The sequence below is a fragment of the Euwallacea similis genome, chromosome 1 (genome assembly GCF_039881205.1).
Source record: "Euwallacea similis isolate ESF13 chromosome 1, ESF131.1, whole genome shotgun sequence".
NCBI lineage: Eukaryota > Metazoa > Arthropoda > Insecta > Coleoptera > Curculionidae > Euwallacea > Euwallacea similis.
This window is the reverse complement of record NC_089609.1, coordinates 6,216,201-6,241,202: the sequence shown is the minus strand read 5'-3', so window position 1 is coordinate 6,241,202 and position 25,002 is coordinate 6,216,201. Positions and strand designations below refer to the sequence as shown.

The 25,002-nt window shown below is 36.3% G+C and overlaps 1 protein-coding gene across 1 annotated transcript in view; it reads left to right on the top strand.

The window, feature by feature from the left end:
- Window positions 1-12,152: 12,152 nt before the first annotated feature.
- Window positions 12,153-25,002, top strand: part of LOC136411861 (uncharacterized) — a 114,769-nt gene continuing 101,919 nt past the window's right edge. The window contains exon 1 of the mRNA XM_066394637.1: window positions 12,153-12,371. Within this exon, the coding sequence (XP_066250734.1) occupies window positions 12,320-12,371 (52 nt within the window). The 5' untranslated portion in view covers window positions 12,153-12,319. The remainder of the gene's footprint in view (window positions 12,372-25,002) is intronic.

The window sequence follows — 25,002 nt, the reverse complement described above, 5'->3', positions numbered from 1 at the left end:
TTTTCATTTTGTAATGACTGCTTTTACGATAGTAAGGCAGGTGATTTGTAGTCAATCCCAGGCAGTTGAACAATTCGTCCAGTTTGATTCAACCTTTTGTCAAGAAACCTTTTATTCACCAGCTTGTCAAGAAAACTCTTTAAATTCAATTTATGTTAATTAACCCTAAATAAACGGCGTCAATTATATATTACTGCAAACTTCCCCTTTTCGAAGCATTGTTAACTCTGTTTCGAGTTTATTAATCGAATTTAAACTGAAACGTAATCGGCCATCAAGTTGATTGTCTTGCAACCAGGGCTTTGTTCTGAACCTTTGCACTTTGCAATGATTATATTTAATATTCCCCTTGATAATGAGGCAGATGATTCGCATGAATCCCGGACGATTATCGAATTCGCGCAATCTCGCTGTAATTTCCGTAACGCTTCGTGTTGCCACCCTAATGGGGCCATGCTTTTCCCCTGTCTGGAGATTTTGCTAGATGCATTTTATGTTGATTATAGTGGTAAATAAACACCCTTTTTTACAGTGAAAAATGTTTCGTGAAATTTTAAACAGGTTGTTCAAGGGACAAAAGCCCTTGAAAAGCTCTTTTTCCACTCGGTTCCATGACAATAAAGAACTTTGGGCCCGTTCTAATTAAGAACGAACCTGCCCGCACGCCACAACTTTTGGAGGCTTTGTCCTGAGTTGCTTGCCTAAATAAATATTTATTTCTTGGAGATTTATTTATATCGTGCAAAAACAAACGTTTAAAGCAATTATCAATCTTTTTAATTAACCAAAAAATCTAAAAGGAAGCTCGCTGATTTGTATATCTTCCGTGGTGAGAACTACAAGTTTTTAAAAATTTAAGAAAGATCATCACCTGAATGCATTTAAACCGCTTTCTAAATTACCTACAGATTATCTAAATTTGAAATTAGATTCTGGAGCACGTACTTGCATTAAGTACCAAGCACAGTACAGAAGTAAAACGTCCGAAGTGCCTACCTGGCAGCGCAACTTTTAATGATGAAAAACTTTTCTGCCACTTAAGAAAAACTAAATATTCGAGGAGTTGAAAAATTAATTATGTAACTTCCTCGAAACTTGCTCTTGCAAATTGCGCTCTTCTACTTTGATTGACGCTGCCGTCCAGCAGAGATTTGCCTTCGACTTAAAAGTTCAGCTTGAGCTTTTTATTAGATTAGGACGGAAAGTGTTATTTTTCTTTCGCGTTTGCGTTTATTTCAAACTTTCGGCGAAATTTCGTAGTCGTGCTGGAAAAAGTTGCCAGTCAAATTATGGTAGTTATTTCTCGGTCCACGATAAATTCCCACGATTCCGGACTTGAACTCGTTTCCGGGTTCGTGTTTAATTCAACAAAAACGCCTTTTTAACATTCCCGGAATGATTCCGGACGTTATAAATCGGGTTTGCGTATACATGGTCGGGGCCGCATTGCAGGAATTCGGGCTATGGTGACGAATGTCACGGGAGATAAGGAAAAATAAGTGCATTTCTAAAGGCTCAGTTTATCTACTCATCTTGAAAATAAGCTCAAACACAGCGTTGCCGTAGTGAGACTTTGCCATTAGCCGAAGAACATAAAGTTGGTTTGGATTCTTAACAGAAAGATCATACGCAACTTCATCGCCTGAGTTTCGAAACAGTGCCAGTCCGATTTTGAAAGAATTTTGTTTTGTTTTTGTGTGTTCCTCAGCTGAGGATATGCAGATCATATGGAAGTGAGAAAAAATCAGTGTGATGTAGCGGCGACTAAAGCAAATTTGCTTAATGGTTCACATGTTGGCATCAGCGTCTTTGTCATAAAATTTCCAAGTCTTGGCACAAACGCAACATTTTCAATACAAAACGTGCTGCCATTTTGCTCCTTGGTGGTACGAACAGGCACTGCAACGCTACAAAGAGGTGCCCAACAAATTAGTCTGGTTAATATATGTTGACTGGTGGTAATTTGCTGGAATGTACGTGACTGCAATGGGAGTTTTGCCGTGTCATCCAGGCAATTACCTAACATATATCCCAATAAAAGCCCTTTTTGGGCCTCTATATGGGTGTGACATTTTTTGCCCGTAAAAAGACCCAGTATGAATTATACCGGATCCCTCGATTGCCTCCTTAAATCCCAGGGCATATAAAGTTGTGCCTAAGATTTATGCCCGGTTTACATAAGGGTTAGATAAGACCCGGAGTTGGACTTAATGTGTCCGTCACTGGGGAATAGCCTTAATTAACACTGTAACTTTACAAATGAAAATTAATCTCTTATTCACTGATTAGGCCGAGGAAGATGACACCTGCAGCCATAATTCAGATGACAAAGTTTCTCTCCATATTGAATGACGATGCAGTCTTTGATGCATAAAACATCCCCGAAATGGGGGGTGAACTGAACTAAAAATAACTGAAACAAGTGTTCGCGCTGACTAAGAGAAATGCGACTTTTTGAGGTTACAAATGACCCCACGTCAGGAATAAGTCGAGATAAAGCTCGGAAAAAAGACGAGTCTCGTATAAATTACCGATAAAAAGGTGACGGAAACGTTTAGAGATACTGCCCGTCTGTACTCATTTGTAAGTTTACTTGATTTCTTTGCGTGTCTTTAATGTAATTGATATCTTAGAGACTTAAGTAATGAGTAGAGAAAATAATGTTTTTGGCCATATTTAAAAGAACGATTTGTGTACAAAATGATCATTTCTATACTACAGTTTCACGGGAAAAGCTCGCAGCTTTTTAATTTTGGAAAGGTTGCAAATAAGTCCCAAAGTAAGCTCGTATCTCAGATAGTAAAAGGGATATCACAATCCGGTTTGTGCATGCATATGAGCTCATTGGGACGATTAATTTGATACACTTCTCTACGATAATTACTCCAGGTTAAAAAAGTATCTGCTTTCCTCATTTGGAAATTGTTCGGAAAATTGAAATTTTAGTTATGATTAAGTAACTAAAGAATTGATGAAGTTCATAAGAAAGCTGTCCCACTGATTTTTCTTCAAGATTACAGTACCAATATTTATTTTGAAATATGTTAATGTAATGAACTGTCAATGTTAACACATAAGGGCCATAACTAAAGGAGATTTAAGAGGGCAAGAGACGATGATAAATTTTAGTTATTACAGCTGTTCATGCATTAAAAAATGCGAATTATCTCATTTTCTGCGAGTTTTTAAATCGCAATACAGTTTTATAAATTGTTAAATTTGATCGATATAATCACTAAAAAACCATGATGGTATCACGTGGGGAGTTCAAGGAGGTGTTACCTTCTTGAACTCTTCTCGAAGTTTAGTCGTTTCAAAATAGTCGAAATTTCTACAAAATAAATTCCTTCTAGTTGCTTTACATGAACACAATTTTACTAAACAATTCAAAACTTGTCTTTCAAGCCATTCCTGAATTATCATTATCACATTTTCCTGTTCTTGTTGCGACCTAGTAACCGTTAGTTATTTGAGAGAGTCTTGAAAATTTAAAACAAATAAGTGATAAGCTTAAGCGTTAACTAAACCGTCCTGGACACATTAAACCGACCCTTAAAGCCGAATCTATTAAGTTTCAGTGCGAAACAACCCCCATTTAAAACTTCCGATAAGTCTAAAGTTGCCGGCATAGCTGTAAAGAGCTCGGTTAAACCCGGCCAGCAATTACCAACTTTACACTCCGGAACTTTCGAAGCATTTAATTATTTTAATTACCGTCCTGTATCTGGCACTGATTAAATTATACAATGGTTATAAGGGTATAAGAGCTTATACGCACTTTCTGTTTCACTAAACATTGTGAGATTCTCCATTTCGTCAAGAAATAACTTTTATGTGTGAGGTTCTTGCCGGAAATATTGAGTTTTTTCGCAACGCACAATGCTGTAACGTATAGTAATAACAGCGTTCCTTTTTTTGAAACATATTAAGCCGGACTCTAATTTAGATGGAAGCACACGTGAACAACAAACAAAGTTTTAATTCGTTTTGTTTGTTCTATCTAATTGAAATGTGTCATGCTCACGTTATGTCGAGCTATAATAAAAATATTAAATTAACATTACAACGAGAGCTTATTTGTTTTCGCTACCTGTTGAAAATAGTTTTCAGCGCTGATTTTTGATTGCTGATTTGTTATCGTTTTAAATAGGCAACCCGATTGAAGTGCTCACTTATTATTGAAAAACTTCGAGCCTCTATCGCTTTGTATCACGTTAATTGCAACATGTAATTTATATCGGATCGAATTGGCAGAGAAGTGTAATTTCCCGAGGAAAATAACCGTGTAACCGTAAAACGGCGAAGACGATAAAACTGGGAAATAATAATTCATTGATTTTAAGATTGATACCGGGGACGTTTATTTGCCTTTAATAACGCCATAAAATGGCAATATGTTTTTGTCTGTATCAGACAGAGATATAAAGTAAGGAATTATTATTGGATATTTTATCCTCCTTAATAAAAGAGGGCGTTTCGCTCGCGTATATATCCGGTTTTAAGCATTGCTTTAGCATTCTTTTATTCCAGGCCAACTCTACTGGGATTTCCTAATTCTATGCTTTTTATGGAGCATGCCTTAGGCTCGAGATTGGACGTGAAATGGAAAATTTATCAGCGGTCTTCTATGTTTTATGAAAGCGTATTCTATAGGAGTACTATGAAACTCAGCAAAAACTTCCTGATAACATGGTGAAGGACCAATATTGAGTCATGTTCTTCGTCATTTTGTCAAGCTGAAGTTTGCAAATACCGTAAAAACATAGTCAAACTTAGACTTGAAGGGAATTCCCCCTCTCTTTTCCTCTCTCTCTCTCTCTCTCTCTATTTTTCGAATCCCCGACAATTATTAGTTCTCGCAGCTAAAGCCGATTTAAAAAGTGTCTGCCGCCCTACAAACTAAAGTGGCATCACCCATAAATAAAAGCGAAGAAACGTGTTCTACATTTTTATTGCTATATTGTTCCGCTTTCGAGCATCCCCATGTAATTCAATATGAGCCAACTGTATTACGCTTTTAGTGTAAACACGATAAGAATTTTGGTTGTGCCCGTCTGCTCACTTGATGTCAACGGAATAAGCATGATTACATAGGTATCCAGTGGAGCTTAAATTGAGCATATGTGTGTGGGTGCCATGAAATTTAAACTGCTAGAATTGCGAAAGTTATAAGCAAAATGTAATGGAAAGAAAAGTCAAAGAGGCTACTAAAATCTAGAAAAGTATTATGTATGTTAGTTCATATCTCGTGAACTAAAAGATCTAACGCAACCCTTCCAGTGTAGGCTGATAGAGGCAATTGATATGACCTGTGCTTTAAGTGCATTTGCTCTTCGTTGATTAAAATTTCATAAGTCACTGAAGTTGGTTATCATTAAAATCAATATTTTCTTTTACATTGCCGTTGACCACGGTCTGCTAAAAAAAACCCACCTAATCCCAACATGTGGATCACTCTGTGTATATTCCCCCATTGACTTCAAAACAGTGATAAATGGCCAGTTCGCTGTCGTTTTGAAAACTATTTTATGTCTTTTCGTTTTTGAGTTAGTTATTTTCAAGAAAGTAAGAGCGTTTTCAAAAAAGTATTTTTTAAATGTGTAAAACATTTCTGAAAGCTTTCACGGCTGGTCAAACTATATTCTAAAACGTTTTCTTCCTGGTCTTTCTTGACTGAAGACACAAGTGGATCGTGCGTTGTATGTATACTGTGTGCGAGTTTACGCTCATGGCTCGCATTAGCGGGAGGAGCTTCGCTATACACGATGTATGACGTAGCACAAGCTTCCAATCTGGATTGAGGGCCTAACTTGTTCCTTCCTATCGAAATTCTTGCCCTGTTTGAGGTTTTTTTTTACTTGTCTGGGTAATCTAGGGTAATTCCGATGAGATTGTTTCAGTATCTTCTGAAAGTGTCTGCTCCGTCACCACTGAATTCTTTCCTTGCCCTAACCTCCAACTTCTTTTACATTCTACGTTCTTGGTGTTTGTACTCCGGGGTCTGCATGTAGACCCAATTTGGGCCACACTGTAGACACACTTAGGGCGTAGCCCGTTTTAATGGCTTTCAAGTAAAAACATTAAAAATGGACGGATGAAAACCTACCAATTCTATTTGTTAACTTAGTGTTGTTAATGGGCTTGTCCCAATATATGGACAAATAGTTTGATGTTCCACGGAATATGGAAGATAATGGAAATATATGTATACATACATAATCGTTGCGAAATTTATTTCCATTTCCTTATAAACATTTCTTGACACAATGGGGAAGGAAAGTCTGTAGTTGTATTTAATACAGTCATTTTTTGTGTGAATATTTGGATGATTAAAATGGTGTCGAAAATTGGTGCTGATACGTCTAAAAAATGATAACAACATTGCTAATTATCAACATTAGTGGTTCAGACTATAAATTATTTTTACTGCTGGTAGTGACAAATTTGACGTGAATGAGTTTATTATGACCTCATTTCTGGGTTTCGTGTAACGGGGGAGCTTGATTGAATATATTTAGTCAAGCAATTCATTACGCTTAATTATCATACTACTTCCCTGTGACTGTGTGCGTGTGTGTGTGTGTCTGAGAGAGAGAGACAGTCTTCATTGTTCCTAGTGGCTAATTTGTAGAACGTCCTGTGGTTAATGATTTTTAATTTACACATAAAAATGTTCGTCGAAAAACATAATTATTACATTTCTGAGTACGTCTTTCATTAAAGTTGACTGCCGTTCGGGCTGTTAGAAAATTCGAAAAACTTATTAAGGAGAAACTTCAGCAGCGACGTTTTCATTCGGAATTACTCAACCCTTCGAGATAAGTTCCAATTAAATAAAATTTTCTTGCACCCGGGAATCGGACAACAAAACGAAAAACCGGCAGCGAGCTTTCAAAACTTGTCCAGATATCTCAATGAAATCATAAAAATTTATGAGAGATTCGCTCTTCGACGAGGCAAAAATAAAACGATAATAATTATGAATTGGTAGGATGGAGAGAGGGCTTAGATAACGCCAATAACAAGTTTTTAATCAAGTTTAATGTTTTTAGGTTCGTTAGGTTTTTTTCATTATTTATCCACATGGTTGCTCACCAAATCCAGGAAATGAAATTTAAATATTTCCGCCTTCTTTTGTACCTGCGGATTATAAAAGGCATCTTTGTGCAGTAAAGCTTTGAACGTAGGGCAATTTCATGCTATGCAGAACATGCAAAAAGTAGTAAAAAATTAATAACTTATATTCTGGAAGCACATGTGGGGCCTGACATGTGCATAACGACAAACCGATTTTAATTTAATTTTAAAATTATGTTTCCAAATTGGACAAAAATAGCCAGCTGGCTAGTTCAAGCATGTATGAAATATAAAACTGGGATAACTCTTCTTATAAGGGTGCTTTTTCCATTAACCATTAGTCCGCATACTATGGACAAATACATTTTCTTTGGGTTTATCCCTAGTGTTTCCAAAAAATCCTTATTTGCAAGACGGCCCTTTGATACGTAAACATCGTGGAATAATATTATTGGTTTTTTTATGAAAGTGGATACAAACGTGAGCATGAGAGTTTTTGAACCTGAAATGTAGTGAAAAGAAGTTGTTTCAAGATAAATTTATGTTTTTGATGTTCTATAAATCTGGGTTTCATGATAAATTTATAAAAATAAGTTTAATTATTTATCCTGTAAACTAGTAGTTTTCCCTTTATAAGTGGCAAAAGCTGACAACCATGCAACTGTCTTTTGTTTAAGAACCGTAAATTAGCTTTCATGGAGTTGCGAATGGCGTTACGTTACACTGGCGGGAGGTACTATCGAAACTACGTTGCCAAACTTAAAATTCAATGTAGAAATGTGTTACATATTTTAAAATTTTTTTAAAATTAAAAATCGTATTAAAAAATGTTTAATTTGTTTTTTTAAAAAATCATTTTCAAATTGGATAAACTCAATTAAAAAAGTCCCTATCCGCGTGAAACTTGTACGTTTCATAAAAGCATACATTAAAAGTGTAATTTTTGCATTAATGGTAGCTCGCAAATCATTTTGACCCTCGACTTATTAAAAGTTCCGAAGCGAAGTGATTTCGTACGCCTTGTAGGTGGAATTTTAAAACCAGAGCTATAACTCAAGTCCAATTTTACATGGCCTAGTGCATACGAATCGTTCCCATTTCAATCGATCGGATAAATTCAGTCAAATCCTTATTATTTTTGAGTGAACCTGCTTCGTAAAGTCAAAAAAAATACAGAAAAAAACGCTTTCCCTTGACGGGTGTCGGAACGAAATGTTCTATAAAGGATATTTCAGAGATATTAGAAAATTATGTTCTAGACGTATTATGTATGTATGTAGATCAGAAGTGACATCCGGCAAAAGCAAAAAGGAATTCTCTTTATTTAGTCGGGCAGAAGCGCTTTTAAGTTGACATCAAACAATGTTTCTAGGAAATTTGAAATTGAGGATTATGTTCGCTCTTAGAGTGGCTTAAAGGAAGGTACGCATTTGAGCCTCTTTAGAACTAAATCCGCCCTGAAATCTGTTAATTTCACCGTACAATTCCTCCAATACCTCCAGTAAAACGAGACCTATTAGTAGGGCCAAATTCGGGTTAAGGGCCTGTAATTACGTGAACCTTTGAGATATATAATATAATTGGTGGTTACTTCGATTTCCATTAGTCTGAAAAAAAGGGAAAGTGATGTGCGCTTATATAATTATCCTTTATCGGTGTGTAATAAAGTGTGTAACGTATGAGGATTGCTTTAAAACATGCCTGTGTGAGGGCAAATGTCTCTCGAACACGAATTTGGTGCAAAACCTCCCCTGCAGGTGGCCGAACTAACAGTCAACAAATCTCCCCTATCTCTGGACAAATAGCAATATTAACATATCTCATGTAAACATAATGCAACGCTCAAACGTTTTATTTAGATTAAAGCATGCGAAGTTAACCCGGCGCCCTTATTTACGAACCCCGGACATGTGGCAATTTATCGAAATGTATTAAAAGATCTCCTCGTCTCGAATTGATAAGAATGCGACACAATACATTCGCAGATACAAAGCAACCCTCTTATCCTTACTTATGTAGTATCATTTACGGCTGACGCAGTCCTTTATGTAACCTCCATTTAAAATATAATGTCTCGTTATTTCGTACACGTACAGAAGTAATGGGACAAATTGAGATGCTTTTAAAGCGATATATTTGCTTTTCACTCCTCTCATCCGGTTTTATACTGTTAAACTCAATATCGTTTTATTGTCGGTAGGGGAGGGATTATTGTTCGCATTGTCGCCCTATTTATTTATACGCCGATGTAGGGCGAGAGTTCTGTAATAAAGTAATCAGATTATCTAACACTCTCTCGTTTCCATTTCGCACGTAAAAAATAATACGCTTCGAAGGTGTCTATAGGTTGAAAGCTATAGAAATTTTATGGATTTTCAGGGATTTTAAATAAGCTGCACAAACAAAAATGTGGCCTTTTATAAGATACAAGATCTTGACTTGAGCCCCCCATAATCTTCGAAGATAATGGCTTCTCGGAAAATTCCCAGAATACCTCAACATTTGTTGTGAGGCAAACAAATTTGGAATAAAGCACATTCCCTCAATTTCACCCTTATGCGCGTCACAGTGACATCTCTAAAATAGCCACGAGAATAATATGATACATCAATTATTAAAAGGTATTTTCTTGCCCTACGCAGCTTCTTAATTTTTCTTATGTTTTGATCAATTTCATTGAGAGATATTTATTAGGAACTACTGCTTTATCTAACGGTTTAAATTATCTACACATGTTTTAGATTCGTAAGATTTAATTGAATTGTTGGAAAAGTCGTTCAATTTGCCATAATTTCATTTGAGATGCTACGCGATGTGACATATTATATCATATTAATTGTATCTCAACCACATTGAAAGTTGATTTCTCAGTTGTTGTACGGAGTACCTAGACCACAGTATTGATAACTGCATGAATTGATTAACAGAGTTGTTAGGCAAATTGCAGTAGAATGGCAATAATACCATTGTAAATAGAGGGAGAACAGCCTATTTCCAGGTTAACTTGAATCTACGCTAAATCTAACAGAATATCGATAATGTGGTACTCAGAGCTTTATACAGAATGTTTGGTAATTGTGGTTTCACAGTGAAAGGGCTGATAAATAATTGAAAAATAAGTCCAGTTTGATTAATGAATTATTGCCTTTAAATTTGTAATTTTTGAGATACTTTGAGACACAGAGTACTTAGGATTTATAATAAAATCAGGAATGTATAAAATTATTCAACCCAGGGTACCGGAAAACGAAAATTTTCGATAAAATCACAACATAATGCATAATTACTAATAATTCTACAGGATGTTTGTGGCAGGTCGTCAAAAAACAGGCTCAGTTGAATTATTTAGTTTTTCCTGAAAATGGCGCCTTCTCCATTTTGTGTTCAAACCCATAATACGTACCTGCATTGCAAGCTTGTTAATTTAAAGACGTATACTTATGTCATACGGCCGATTAGATTTTCCCTTGGAAAACTTGAAGCCATTGTTGATTTTCTTCGAACCACGTTTTACCCTACGAACATCGGGCAACAAAAGAAGTTCGCGAAAGTGTTTGACGCAAACGATAATCAAGATTGACAGACGGGAAATAGTAAAAACTTTCTAAAAGCTGAGAAATCGACCTAATGGAAACTTCTTCCATATTCGGGCAAAAATATTTTGTTATTAGCTGTATCGACACACGTCCAAATGAAAACTGATGGCTCTTTTGATCGACGACTCGGTGTTGATTTATTTCGAGAGATTGATGGTTCGTTGGGCCTTTTATTTCCATCAAGGATTAACTGCAGAGCGCAGTTGCTTTCCTGCTAAAAGGCTTTGTGACTTTTTCGAACGCACTTTTAATGGACCGGATATGTTATCGGTGTTTAATGGCTCATTTTTCTCTACTTTGATAAAGCCACTCATAAATTTCACTTTTCACGACAAATGCCTCAGCCCTTCGACCTTTTTAAATCCCTCGCTTAATTGGCCAATGTTTGTTTAATGGCGTTTTTCTTTCGTCTTCTTTCTGGCACATTAATCCCTTTATAAAGACGTTTGCCCTCAGTTATTTACAGCTCCGATTTCCTAATTTGAATTAGTCACCGGTTGTAAAGAGATCTTGATTAATTGATTGGAAAATTGAGTTATTGCGATTTTTCTCGTACAAAAAGTTCGTTTATAAGTTCATGACGAAGTTCGATTCCAATCACGTATGCTAAATTTGTATTGTGCAAGTATCGCTATGTTATAAAGTGAAATAAGTGCTCTGCAACTTGTGTAATCCAAAAACTGGCTTATAAATTCGCTTGTTTAACTGAAGGCACGTATTTACAATATGGGCAACTTCGGAAATATCAAAGATATACAGCTTTATCACCAAAGGCAATACGTGTTGCACAGTAAAAGTCGAAATCTGTGTCTATAAATTTTAGGGCGAATAATATTTTATTGGGTCTGTCGATACGTGCTTGCAGAAAAATGCTGATTTTGAAGACGACCTTTTGATTCGCAAATACGGGGTTAACAGTCAGAAAACAGCCAATATTGTTATTGATTTTATGAGAAGCTAGGGAGAGGGTACAAAGCCGGTAGCATGTGAGTCTTCGAATTCAAAGTCTAATGAAAAATTTACCACTTAGATTTCTCGGCTGGAAGTTGGTACATTTTACGCACTAACATATAAATAGGATTTTAAGGGCCAAATTCAGAAATGTCTACCCAATCGAATTTTTTAACAATTTCCCCATGCGCTCGAAATAAAACGGAAACTCTGAATCTAGACCCCATAGAACTTGGTGTGAGCCTTAAGTTACGTAAATCAGAAATTCTCACTCTACCTTACATTATCCCAATTACCAAAACTTCCTAAATCGAGCCCTCAAAGTCCTTCCATTAACTCCATATTTCCATTAGCACGCGTAATTGAAACTTTAACCAAGACAAGCTGCCATTAAGCCCAAAGAACTCGAAACAAATCAACAACTTTTAATTCATCCATGGAAAAAACTATGGGCGCATGTCAAGTGGTGTCTTCGCGAAAGCTCAACAAAGTTTCGGTTTACCGTACGATGCCAGTTTGTCCGTCGCGACGCCGAAGGAAGCACGTCGCCCGCACGTGCCTGCGTAGTTCAACAGAAGCGCGTAATTTACGCGAGTTATTATTTCAGTGATTGGCACCAAAATGGGTACTTTCGGTGATTGTGATTGGTGCTTTCGAGAGTTCTGAGTGAAGGGATTCTTAAGCAGCCTCGAAAAATGAGGTGTTTGAGGGCTGACGTGCAGGTTGCGGCGGTGGCGCTGATTTGGGGTAAGTTTGGATTTAGAGATATTATCGACAGGGCAATACTTTTATTTTGGAAGTTTTTGAAATGTGAGTACTTTATCACTTAGTGGATTAAGTAAAAGAAATCAAAGGGCAATGATAGAAGAGGTTTAAAAGAATTTGGAAGTAGTAGTAGTAGATTCGTGCTGAGAGAGGCAATAGAGGCAAGTTCAACATAAACTTTGACTTCTTTGCTATGGATTTGTCCTGAATTACTTCCATTTCCAAGAGTTTTCCTCTTCGCACTTTTCTGCGGAAACTTACTCTATCAAGCTTAAGTTCACAATCTAATTATCTAGCAGTCGACAAAATAGGAAACTTTTTCAACAAAAAATTCCTCCCAACAAGCTGAACTTCATGGGCAAACTCCGCTCTCAAGCACGTAATACTGTCAATTTAAATCGACCTTACAAAGTAATTTACTTCCTGGCAGTATGGCAGTGAAATTGCCTTTTAGAAATTCATTGGAAACTAATGGCTTTTAAAGTGAACTTTACACCTAAATTTTTCATCAAGAAATTGAATTTTTATGTACACAACCTCGTAACTAGCGCAAACGACCTGTGATGAACACGCATAATGTGAGGAGTTCATTGATTTCGAAATAGGTAAGGTTCTGTCATCAAAAATTTCTGCCTTCAGACAGTCAAATAGAGATTTTTAGATATCTAATTTATTCGATGAAAAGTTCATGCAGCACGGTATTTGTGCTGGTATAAATCGAGAGAACAAAACTCCCTTGAAACTTACATTTAGTCTGTCAATTTAATTTTTTTTCTGGGTGCCGGTTATAAATCTTATTGATCGCTTATGCTGGGAGAAACTTTCCCAATCGATATTACCACAATTTCAAGGTCTGTAAGGATGCCCGGTTACGACATAAATCTGACCAATTCTAATGAAAACCCTTAAAATTAAGCAATCCAGCATACACACGTAGATAATGGCTGGGTTCATCTTGTAGAATCTCCTTATTGTAATTGGTTATATCGGCAGTTAGATACATAAACATTATTAAAGCAGCTTAGAAGGGAAGAATCATTTGATCAGTGAGTTTAGCTAACCCTCATCATCAACAGAAAATCGAATAAGTAAAGGTGTTGATGAAATTTTCACGGTCTCTAAGGATCACTGCCTACGTTATAAACTTAGTCAATATTGTAGTAAGCAAAACCTGATGCAGGCAACCCAGTATACATATCGACTTGATAGAGGACTGTTATGCGTTTTGTAGTTGGTCCTGTATACATTTTTGTTTAATCTTCAGTTTAATCTTTTTATTGTTGATGATGTACCTACGCACTGCTGGTTGCCTAAATCGGCGACTTGCGGACCACCACCCCAAGATAATCGAATAAATAAAGCAGTTTAGAGGCGAAATAGAGCGGACTTAGAGGCGAAAACCGCGGCCATCCGTATGTTAGGCGAGCCTCTTAACGACCTAACTTCGCCTGCGGAATAAAGTTAGCTACATAATGGCTTGATTAACACTCCTAATAGCTTTTACTAATGCGCTGCGAAGTAGCTACCCGGCCAGTCGGCTAAATTATCCCCATTTGGACTGACTATGAAATATTAGGGAAGTAGTTTTGTCAGTTGAGATGACAAGTTCTGTGTTAAAAATAAGGTCGTTTATAAGAAAAAGGAGGGAGCCGTGAATAAATGGCTCAAGTCGAGCGTGTAATTTTTTAAGCGTGTTGACATTAAATCGCAACAGAATTTCTGCTCTACCGAGGAAGTTTCACGGTCAAACGAGTTTCGGCAGCGGCAACTTTCCTAACACAATGTCATATTTTCCGAGCAGCCGGATTTTGTGTCCTTTGACTTAAAAGGGTATTTTCGAACGTTCAACCCCTCGCTGTTTCATAAAAACTTTCTTTGAAAGCATAAGCGAAATGATATAACTTTCCCCCCTGGTTCAAACTTACTGGACGGATATTGGATAAGAATTTGCTAACTACATTAAATACACAATCAATAGGAATAATGAAAAAGCTTATTATTTGGATGGGGGAGTCTTAAAAAGGCACAAAAAGCCTGCTGAATGGGGGCATCGAGGCAAGATATTTGCATAAATAGGGACCCCGCAGAGCACTGAGCGACAGTTTGAATAAAATTCCAAGCCGCAGGAAAAGATTTCCTCATTATTGAAACGAATAACGAAGGTAGTTAGATGCTCCTTTTCTCCTCTCTGGAGGCTGAAATTATTCTGGTTTGGAAACGAATAAAAAGCTTCGTACCGTTTAGAGAAGCAAAATAAGGAAAAAAACGTTGAGCTTTTTGTTGGCTTCAGCATTAGAGATAACGACTATACGAAAGCTCCGGCTTCTGCTAAAATACTAACTCCTCGCTTACGTACTCACTAAAACTTCCCAGCAGCAGGAAGTGAGTATGTCGGGTACATCCTAACATAATACGCGAGCAAAAATAATTTATTTACCCCAAAACATCCCCGACATTATTCATGCTTAGTGTAGCCATTCAAGGAGGAAAAAAGGGCGTATTTTGCCTCGTGAAAACTGCAAAAGGCAGCCTGCTCAAAGCCTCGCAGGAAAATTTGATTAAATAGCGAAGCGAAAGTCGGCAGGAAAATAGTTCGGCTAAAGTTGGGGCTTTAAGAATTTGCTAGTTTTTTCCATTGGCGCGAATGTAATTTGTCGGACAAAGGATGAAGGAAGGATGGAGCTCTTTCATGAGAGGGATAATACAGCAGGATGGTGACCTTTGAGTTTAATGTCCTTTAGAGACATTTCAAATCTCAGCTAAAAGAACTGATGTCCTTTGTATTATCCAGAAGGCGGTTTGCAGGGAGTATTTGAATTGGATCGTTTTTTATTACATTTCATCAAAATTTTAGGTGGTGTAAAACGTTATGTAATTTAAAAAATGTATACCAGATGGATAAGATTTCATCATAGTAGTTTTGTGAACTAAATTCGGAGAAAGTAATCCAAAAATGTGTTGAACGGATTCACAATATTTCACCTCTGTGAAATACAAGGGATAATAAGCCATCTCATTTATTAGATTACAGGTGAAAAATTGGGTATTATTTAAACAATTTCAACCAAAATTCCGATGGGAGCAAATCGGAGTAAAACTATCCAAAAAATGCCCCAAAGCTCAAATGAAAAAATATTTAATTAAAGCGAAGTGGTGTAGAATTTTCAAAAAATGTAAAAAAATCTCTAAAGAGAAGATATAAATAATACTTTGCTCTCGTAATGAGGACCACATGGGTAAAATAGTTGTGAAATGTTTCGGAGACAGTGTGAAATCGACTCATAATAGTTTCAACTTTACACATAGGTAACTGAGGAAATATGTGATACTGTTAATGCCCATGTGACGTTCTGAGCGTCTCTAAAAGGATTTTCTTAGGTAATGTGGAAATCTTTTGATATTTTTGAATGTTTTGAAATTTGCTTACTACCATTTGACTCGGTTCACTGTTTATTTAATTACTAATTATGTTTTCAGAAATTCTTAATTTGGGAGTAAAAAAGCATTCGAAACGCCTATCTTAACTACATAACATTAGACAAAATTTGGGAATAATTTCGATTCTTTTAAGCTTTGACATAGGTAAATGAACTTGGAAATATTTGAGAATTCTACTTGGAATTATTATTAGGATATGTATAATTAAGAATATGTGCAGTTCTTTCATTCGTTCCTACGACATTCTTGGTGGTAACGTTCGAAAGGTAATATAGTATCATGAAGGTGGGATGTTCCTAAGACGTTTTCGTGCAATGTCAATGAAGTTATTTCATTTCTAAGTCATTCCTGGTGAAGTATTATATCACCAATTTTAGAATTTGGCGCGAGCATGTCGGTGTTCTTAAAATGCTCATATTTGTGACGTCCTATCAACGTCAGCTTGTATCGTTACTTTAACAGTAGTTTTTACAGTAGAGATGTATAGTTCTAGGTATCAAAGAGACTTGAAGATATGTTAGAATGTAGTATCTACATTAAATTTCTTAAGAAACGATTTATCAGTATGTAGGTAAATATTGAGGGTTTAAAAGTTATAATAGACTGTCTAAAACTGAAAAACAACAAATAAAACATTCGTAATTTGTTTCTTAGCACTGAGTTAACGAGAAATTTTCCGTTTCATAAACTCTACTCAAAAGTTTATCCCTTCCAAATGAAAGAAATAAATTGCCATTCTAAATGGCCCTCCCTTAAAAATAGATTCTTATAATTTCAGTTCCTGCAGAGCCGGCCAGAGACGTCATAATTTTAAAGAAACTGTCGCACATATTGCCGCTTTTTCCACATTCTCATTACAGAGACAATTTTCTCCGAGATCCCCGCTGCAAATCCTCCCCATAGAAAGAGACCGGGGGGTGAAACACATAAAGTTGTTTCGACTGCCGGTCACGTTTGCAATCTTGTAACACTTTGTGTAGTTGCAGAAAAGGGACGCTTCACTATGGAAAGATGGAAACTAATATTGTTCTCGAATTTCGATGTAATTTTTTCAAAAAAGTTGTAAAACGCGCGTGAACCCTAAAAAATCCCTGGGAAGTTAGTCTATAAAAAAAGGTAGTAAAGGAATTGAGACACGTTAGAAGGTACACAAAAGCAATAGAAGTCGAATAAGCGGGGAAGAAGTTTTAAACGAACTTTGCAACTTTTTGCGCCCTTCGGGGCGAAATATGATGCGCCATTAAAAAGATATCTAGAGGGCCCTTACTCGGGAAGTCAGATAATTTCGTGGGTTTATTGCCGGGATTTGTGGATTCATTATTGACTCAAGTCTCCGGGAACCTTACAACCTTTTCAACTAATACCAGCAATTCAAAACTCTTTCACACTCTAGCGAACAGTGAGGGCATTAAATTTAAATCACGTCTTCTGCTACCGTGTCCCCGCTATGCCCAGAGCTTTAAATAATTCAAAACCCCCGTCTGCACCATTTAAAGTTAGGAGCAGAAAAATAAAGTCGCCATGTTCCTGGAACCGTAAAAATAGCCGGGGAAACCTTCAAATACGACAAAATTTAAATTATGACGAAGCTCTATGAAACGTAGTGTTGTCAAATTATTAAAAGTGTCTCTCGTCGGCTCTGAAAGAAAACCATTGGAATTATTTAACGCAGGATGTTCCAGCGAGTTGGCAAAAGTGCCCTTAATTTTGTAGTTGTATGAATTAGTTACGTAACACTTATAGTTATTATCGTACTATTTTGCATTATCTGCAATATGGATCTTACTGAAAGCATTAATTTAACAACTTACTCCATCATTTTTCCGAGGTACCTATCACCCGTGGGTGAGAGGGGCGCAAGGGGGTGTGCTTCATTAACGAGCGGGTAATCAATTATGTAACATGTTTGTTTGATATTTTGATATACGGATGTTAGTCTATTAATAGACTGATGAGTAATGGCGTGTCGCACTTCTATAAGGGAAATATGCGCATATACTTGTAATGAAGAATACGTAGAGCTAAATAAGGACCGATTTTTTTTTATCGGTTTTTAGAAGGTTCATAAGCAGGTCTTTTCCCTGACCACATAAGGAGTTACCTAATTAAAAGTAATGTTCTTTCACATTGAAATTGGACACATCGGAATTTTGCCCCACGCTTTCTCAAAAATGTCTTGTGAACCCCAAATTTGGCACTCGAAAACTTTTGGTTTCCCCCATTTTCTCTCCAACACATAGTTCCGCAATTTAGAGTCTTCAAGACACCAAAACCAATCAGCCCACTGAGTCAGGTCCAAGCCATCAATCGCCTTCGTTACAAAAGCTGTGGGGATATTATTCGTTAAAATCCCCCCTGTCGTCGCCCATATATTATCAGGAACCGCCAATTTCCCTAAAATAGACCCGAGGCAAGACGGGACCTGCATGAGAATCCGAGCAAACTTATTAGACAACAACAATTTGCATATTTACATATGGTAATGGGTCTGGATGCCAGATAACACGGTATACACTAATCCAGTGACTGACTTCGACCTCAATTTTAAGGTCGTGTAAACATAGGACTGGGGGGGTTGAATAAGCTGTGCTACTTACTTCCTCTGTAAGGGTTGATTTTGCAGATTAATTTTCGATTCATTGTCATAGAAATTTGTGTTATTTTTGGTTGTCGAGTTCCGCTCACTCGAATTAATATTAACTCGAAGCGTATTATTGTGAGTTTATGCAAATAATAACTTTGGTCTGTAATGAGTTTCGAGTGGGTTTGTGAGTATTTAAAATGCTCCCAAGATCATAATTAAGTACACGATCAGCCCTCGTTTTATACAATTTAAGCGCAAAGTTTGCTTAAACACGCAATAACTTTCTTGAAAGTTAATAATAGATTTTCAACGCTTGCTCGTTAAACGGGAGTGGGGAAAAGTAAATTTTATTAGTTGCTAATTTTCTTGATCATTCAGCTGAAAATTTACAGACAGACATTGTTATTTCGGGATTAGATATATTGAAAAACTCCATGCCTTCATCTCTTTGAGAGTTTGTATTGTTTATCCGGCCTTTCAGGACGTGCTTTAAGATATTTCGATAATTATTGTTTTATGCCTTTTGTGATCCTCTGTTTTGGAGATTATTCGGTTGCTGGTCAGGAGTTGGCGAAGATAATGAAGAAGAAAGCGTTAAAAAATTTATCAGATCTACTTTTACACGTTCACTGTAATTATTGATGTTGTTTTTGAAAATAAATTAATCTTAAAAGAATAGGATACGCCACTGATTTAGGGTATACTGAAAGGGTTCTGCATGACATTAAAAAATGGCTGAAACAGTAGAAATGAAATGACTAATTTCGAAGTGAATGGAAGATTTATTTTCTGCGAGAAATATGCGTAAAATGGATTCGGTGTAGTAATTATACCGTGTAATCGCAAAAAAATTTTAAATTAAAAAAATGTAGAAATTTCTGCCTCAAAAAATATTGTGGCATGTCAGGGACTTACCGTGTATTTTACATCATCAGAGTTTTATGTAATTTGCGGTTTAAGCCCGAAAAACTAGGGAAGCAGAGAATACAATTTGCAAGGAAAAATGGACCAACAAAAAGTTCATTGAAGGAACCAATATGGAACCACAGTACAACAAAGACACAGACAGCTTCCTAATGAATATTTATTGCGGAAAATTGCCGGGTTCGAAAATATTGTGACACATATTCTGAACTGAACACGAATTTGCTTTGTACCCAGTTCCTCCTAGATTCACTACTGTAACTTTTCAATACTGAATAAGCAAGTCCCGAACAAGAACCAAACTCAATATTTCTATAACTTTTTTAAAGTTATTTTCAGATAAAAGACAAACAAGACGCCTCATGATGGTTTCCTCTGAAGGCTTAATCAAAGGACTATAAACTCTGATTTCTCTAATGATTTAGCTACACGAGACTATTAGTGGAGTGGCCTACTCAATTAAATCTCACGGGAACTGAGGTTACAGGATAAAGGAGAGATAGAGAGAGACGGAAAAACAAGGATTAGCTTCGATTCCCTGTGGGGGAATGAAAAACTGCTGCGAATATAAAATAATTGCGGACACACACTGTGGAAACCGATAGCCAGGGTCACATTGTCCGACAGGCTTGACCAATCAAGGGCTGAAGTGGAATTTAGAGTTCTGGCACACACACAGTGGTGGGCGCTCTCTTTTCGCTTCGATTCTTTTATAACCTCTCGTGATCTAATTGATTTAGGCATTCCCCTAGACTGGGGGTAATCTTACGGCAATAAATCATTCCGATTTCATTAAAATTTTAACGAAGCCTCGAGATAGAGCCGATGATATATTTAAAGAAAATTATTTAGCCCGAGCAAAAACTGCGGCAATTAGTTACTGTCAGACCGGCCCTCCTTTCGAGCGTATCCTTTAATTGTATTCTTAATTTGTGTTTAATTTTATTCCGGTTAGTTAATGAATAATTTCTCCACATATTTCAATAAAACCCGCCTCGGGAACCGTTTAAATCTTTCGCGCAACTATTCCACCCAATTAAGGGCTAATTTTCATAAAATACTTGAGCATACTTTCGTTAAACTGAAACGAATTTTATTAGCACACAGACCAAAATTTAATTAAAGCAGAAATTCCATTATAACTTTCATATATTAGGTGAACGGATCTCATATTTTTTATTAGCCTAGTTAAGCTCAAGGCTGCGTGCTTTCAGGCAAGTAAACTTTTATGGAGAAGTTCTCAAAACGGTTATCGGTCTCTCTGTAATGTTGCTGTAAAAGTGCCTTTAAAGGTGGTTTAACTATTTCGCAGATCGCGTCTTTAACTACAACGGGGGTGAAATGATTAAAATGTAAAGTTTTATAACTGAAAAATTTATCGCTTGAATTTTTATGGTAATAAGTCTAGCTGAACTGAGGCCTCGTGAATATACAATTGTATAAGGGTCTATTCAAACCCAGGGCATATTGATTCTTAATTGAATTTACAAATTTATAACCCTCTAGGCATTCTAGTAGGTATCGAACAATACGTGCTTCATGCATTTACCAGGTACATCAAACATTCATCATTTGGGCTTTTTCTAAACACACGAGGGCGGCAATATGTCACTTCATTGAAAGGAATTTCCTTTTATTATCGGTTGAATACAAATTACTACTTTCGGTTTAATGTTATTGTTTAAGGTAACTAATAGATTGATAAAGAATAGGAGTTTTTTACGACATAAATTATAATTAATTTTTTTGTGAATCGATGGAATACTTTCTATGAGACATTTTTGCTGAGCTATTTTGTTGGAGAAATGTATATTTTTTCATTTTTTTGAGCCGAAATCTGACACAGTTGTTCTTTGGGTCTAATTGAGAGTATTTGAGAACATGCCACTAGGTAAAATAAACCTTTATAATTTCATGTAATGTTGCCATATTTCATTTGGATCACTGCAAATTTATAGATATTTACTTATACCGTTGTTATAGATGATGAAATTTCAGCTGAGGTTTTGGCTTTGAACAGCTACTCGAATTCCTATGCAGATTCTCTTCAACGTCCTTAGTTTCCAGAATATCGGAATTTACCTAAGAGCGAATTTCAACCAATTTCTAATTGTCATCTTCACCGAATTCCACTCATTCTACAAGCCCATCCAATTCAGAAATTACTCCAGATTTAAAAGATAATCTAGTCGGTAATTTGTCTAGTTTCCTTCTAAAACGCCAACAGTCTTCCTCAAGCGAATAATTTAAATTTGATAAATTTAAAAAAAGATATATCCCTAGTCATAATTATTGCGGGTCGAAAACTAACTTCCAACGTCTTATACGTATTTGGGTAGCTCACGTAATTAGTAATGTTCTTGAATTTAACTTTCGTAAGGTATGTGCGGGACCCATGTACTGAATTAACTTGAATTAACATGAACTAAATACTAATGTCTTAAAGGTATTTCGGTTGCTAACGTAATTCTCCGCGGTTTTGGCAATCTGCGCAAATTTCTAAAAACGCGATCCCTTTTGTCCCTTCAGCAATCCGCTGTAAAAACGCCCAAAAATGATAAATAGAGCGGCTCTCAAATCCTCGCTGCATCTCGCTCCAAACCTTCACTCCATTCAGTGGACAAATAATTTCATATTTTTCTTTTGAAGCAAGAATGATAAACGAGCGGCTTTATTTCGAGCCTTTATCTCAAATTCATTTGGTCTGGTGTAAATTTTCGTCAGTTTTATTATATTAGGCCGACACGCGGTGACATTGATCCACTTCTACGGGCCCGCATCGATAAGTTGGACATTTAGGATGGAAAATTAATTGAACACTGTGCACTATTCGAACATTATTTTAAATAAATTTCACTCAATTTAATCTTAAGGGTTGAATTAGCAAACGCGGTATATGGAAATTCGATAGGATGGCCGTTAAATTTACGGTCCGATTTTAAATTAAAAATTATATAAACCCTATGGACGTGCGGTGTAATCACTTTTACGTTTTACGCACATTCAATTACTGAATATTGGCTAAATTGCCACAGTAAATTTCGCCCCCTCAAATTTATTACTTTCAAGCTGTATAAATATAAAAATTACAAGCTTTAGAGTATAATGCAAAAATTGACGATAGGTATGAATTAGATCCGACACGGAACGCCAGCAATAATCGTCAATATGCAATCAAGGCGAATTTGCATTTGTAGCCAAATTACTAAAGTCGTTTCAATTCCTGAAATTAGATTCTCTAAAGCAAATCGAGTGAACACTCATAAAAGTCCGTGTAACGATCCCATATCGATCATCGTGCAAAGTTGCTGCAATTTTTATTTTTAAGGCAGAAACCAGGTCAGCTCTAAAGTGCTAACAGAATAGTATTCCCTAGACAAACGTAAAAGACATTATCAAATAAATAACTCCGACCAAGACCTAACTCAGGAGCAAAGCAATATATTCGTCCCACCCCCCCAGCCAAACCGTCTTTTTCCCATTTCTTTGCTATGCAAATCGATCCCCAGACCGGACACGTCACATCAGGGAAATTCCCGCTACTCCCTAATGTCCCTGGGGATATTCTAATGTTGTTCATGTTGGTAGCCCTTGGATAAAGTCACCGAGATAGATTTGGGTTTCAAAATAATATACGAAATGGACAAAAATATACAGTTTTGGCAGTTCTTGGGACCAATACATAAATAACTTTTTTCAAATTCAATTTGGAATATAAGCAAAGGAGGTGAATTTGTAGTTCTTAAAATAATGTTTATTGACATTTTGACATCTCTGACAAATTTGACAGGTGTCAAAATTTCTTATCAATAATTCTTAGCACCCTGTAGAATGCGATTGGCATCTTTGTGTTACGCAAGTTTAATAGTTTCTCTGTTTGGGATAATCTAACCTGAACTAACCTTAGCTGAAGTTACTCTAAGTAATCTAATAGGTACTCTGAACGAATCAGACTAATGGCGAATTCCTTTTAGTACGAAACTCGTGTAATGTTGCACTATTTCATTGAACTTCGGTGGAAAGAGGTAAGATTAGAGTATTTTTGCATTATTTATAGTTTATCTAAATTACAATGAGTGTTAAAGAGTCATGCATTTTTCTGTTTCTGGTGAAGCTTTGGAATAGGACCTCGTATAAAGCAGATCCTCGTTACTATGTCCCTGAATTGCTTCATACAATACATTCGAGGAAATAAACTTTCAATTCGACGATAAAAACTCTGTACTTGACTAAGCATTTTCTCAATATCTGCTTTTAATCAACATTTCAACACGTTAAACAAAATTAAACCGAGTTGTATTTGGCGCTAATGGCACAAAGCAATTTTGCAAAAAAAAATTAAAACGTAGAATTCAATCAACGTCCGCTGCTCTCTTTTCAAACGTTTAATGATAAAATTCGACTTTTAAACACATAGGTGAATGAAATTTGTTCGACACGGAAAACAATTCCACATGATTGATTTTTGGCCTCTCTAATTCACAAGTGAACAGGAATTTTAATTAATGGCACCCCGAACGGTCAACCTGCATGTCGCATATAAATGGTTTTTACCTAGTTGGACAATTATCTGATGTCGTGTGATTTATGTCAACGTCCAATCAATGAAAAAAATTAAAACAACTACCGTCCTTTTTGCCCCCTTTCCCCAAAACTTTACTTATTACCCATGAAAATGGAATGATAATTTTATGTATTGCCCCGAACATCGAATGCGTAATAATGAGCCATGAAATAATTAAATAAATTATGAATGCCAGCTCTCAATAAATCATGATTGTAAGTTTCCGGGGCGTTTTTAGTTCTATTTGCTGTTTATTAATAACACTGTACATTCCATTATGGAAATGTCCAATCCATTATCGGGCGCCATATTGTCTTATTCAGATACATCCACAGTAATTTCGATGTCTATAAATTTTCTCTAGCGCAACATTGAAAACACTTTTACGTTTGCGGAATATGAGGATTTATATCCCGTGGAGAGGGATGTGAACGGAAGTAACAGAGAGGCTCTGAAATATTATTTAAGTTTCAAGGTATTTCTGAGGCACTCTTTTGGGATGATGAAAAATACATGGCCAGGGAAAAAGTTATAGAATATCGAAGGAGAGGATGTTTCCTTTACTTTTTACATCCACTAAAACGTTCTTTGACGAGGAAGTAACGAACAAAACTATTCATTGTACCTGTCATATTACCAACGAAGGGCCTTTTAATAAATCAAAACCTTGGTCGGTATTTTCGTTTTAATGCAAAAATGTTTTTGCGCTTAATTTGGCCCTTTGTTCCGGCCAAGAGGGCCAAAAACGGATTGTTTTTAATTAAGTTGATTTATTATGTTGTTTCACGATTTCAACTTCAAATTAGGTTGACGGTGAACTATGGACGCATAAATTATTTTAAATTTTAATTGGCCGTTCCGATTGCATTTAATTAAAACGGATTTTCAAAATTGCATCTCGTAGGGTAATTTGCCAGTGTTAGTCGAAGGCAGAGGGACTTTATGGAAAATACCTGATAGAACGGGGTTTTCTTGCAAATTATTGCCCAATACCGGCAGGGAATGGAGTTCGATAAAGCCGGCAAAATATTTATATTTTGCATACGCAGCCAGTGGGTTAAATTAATCGAAATTGAAATCAGGAATTGTGTGCATTGACCGAT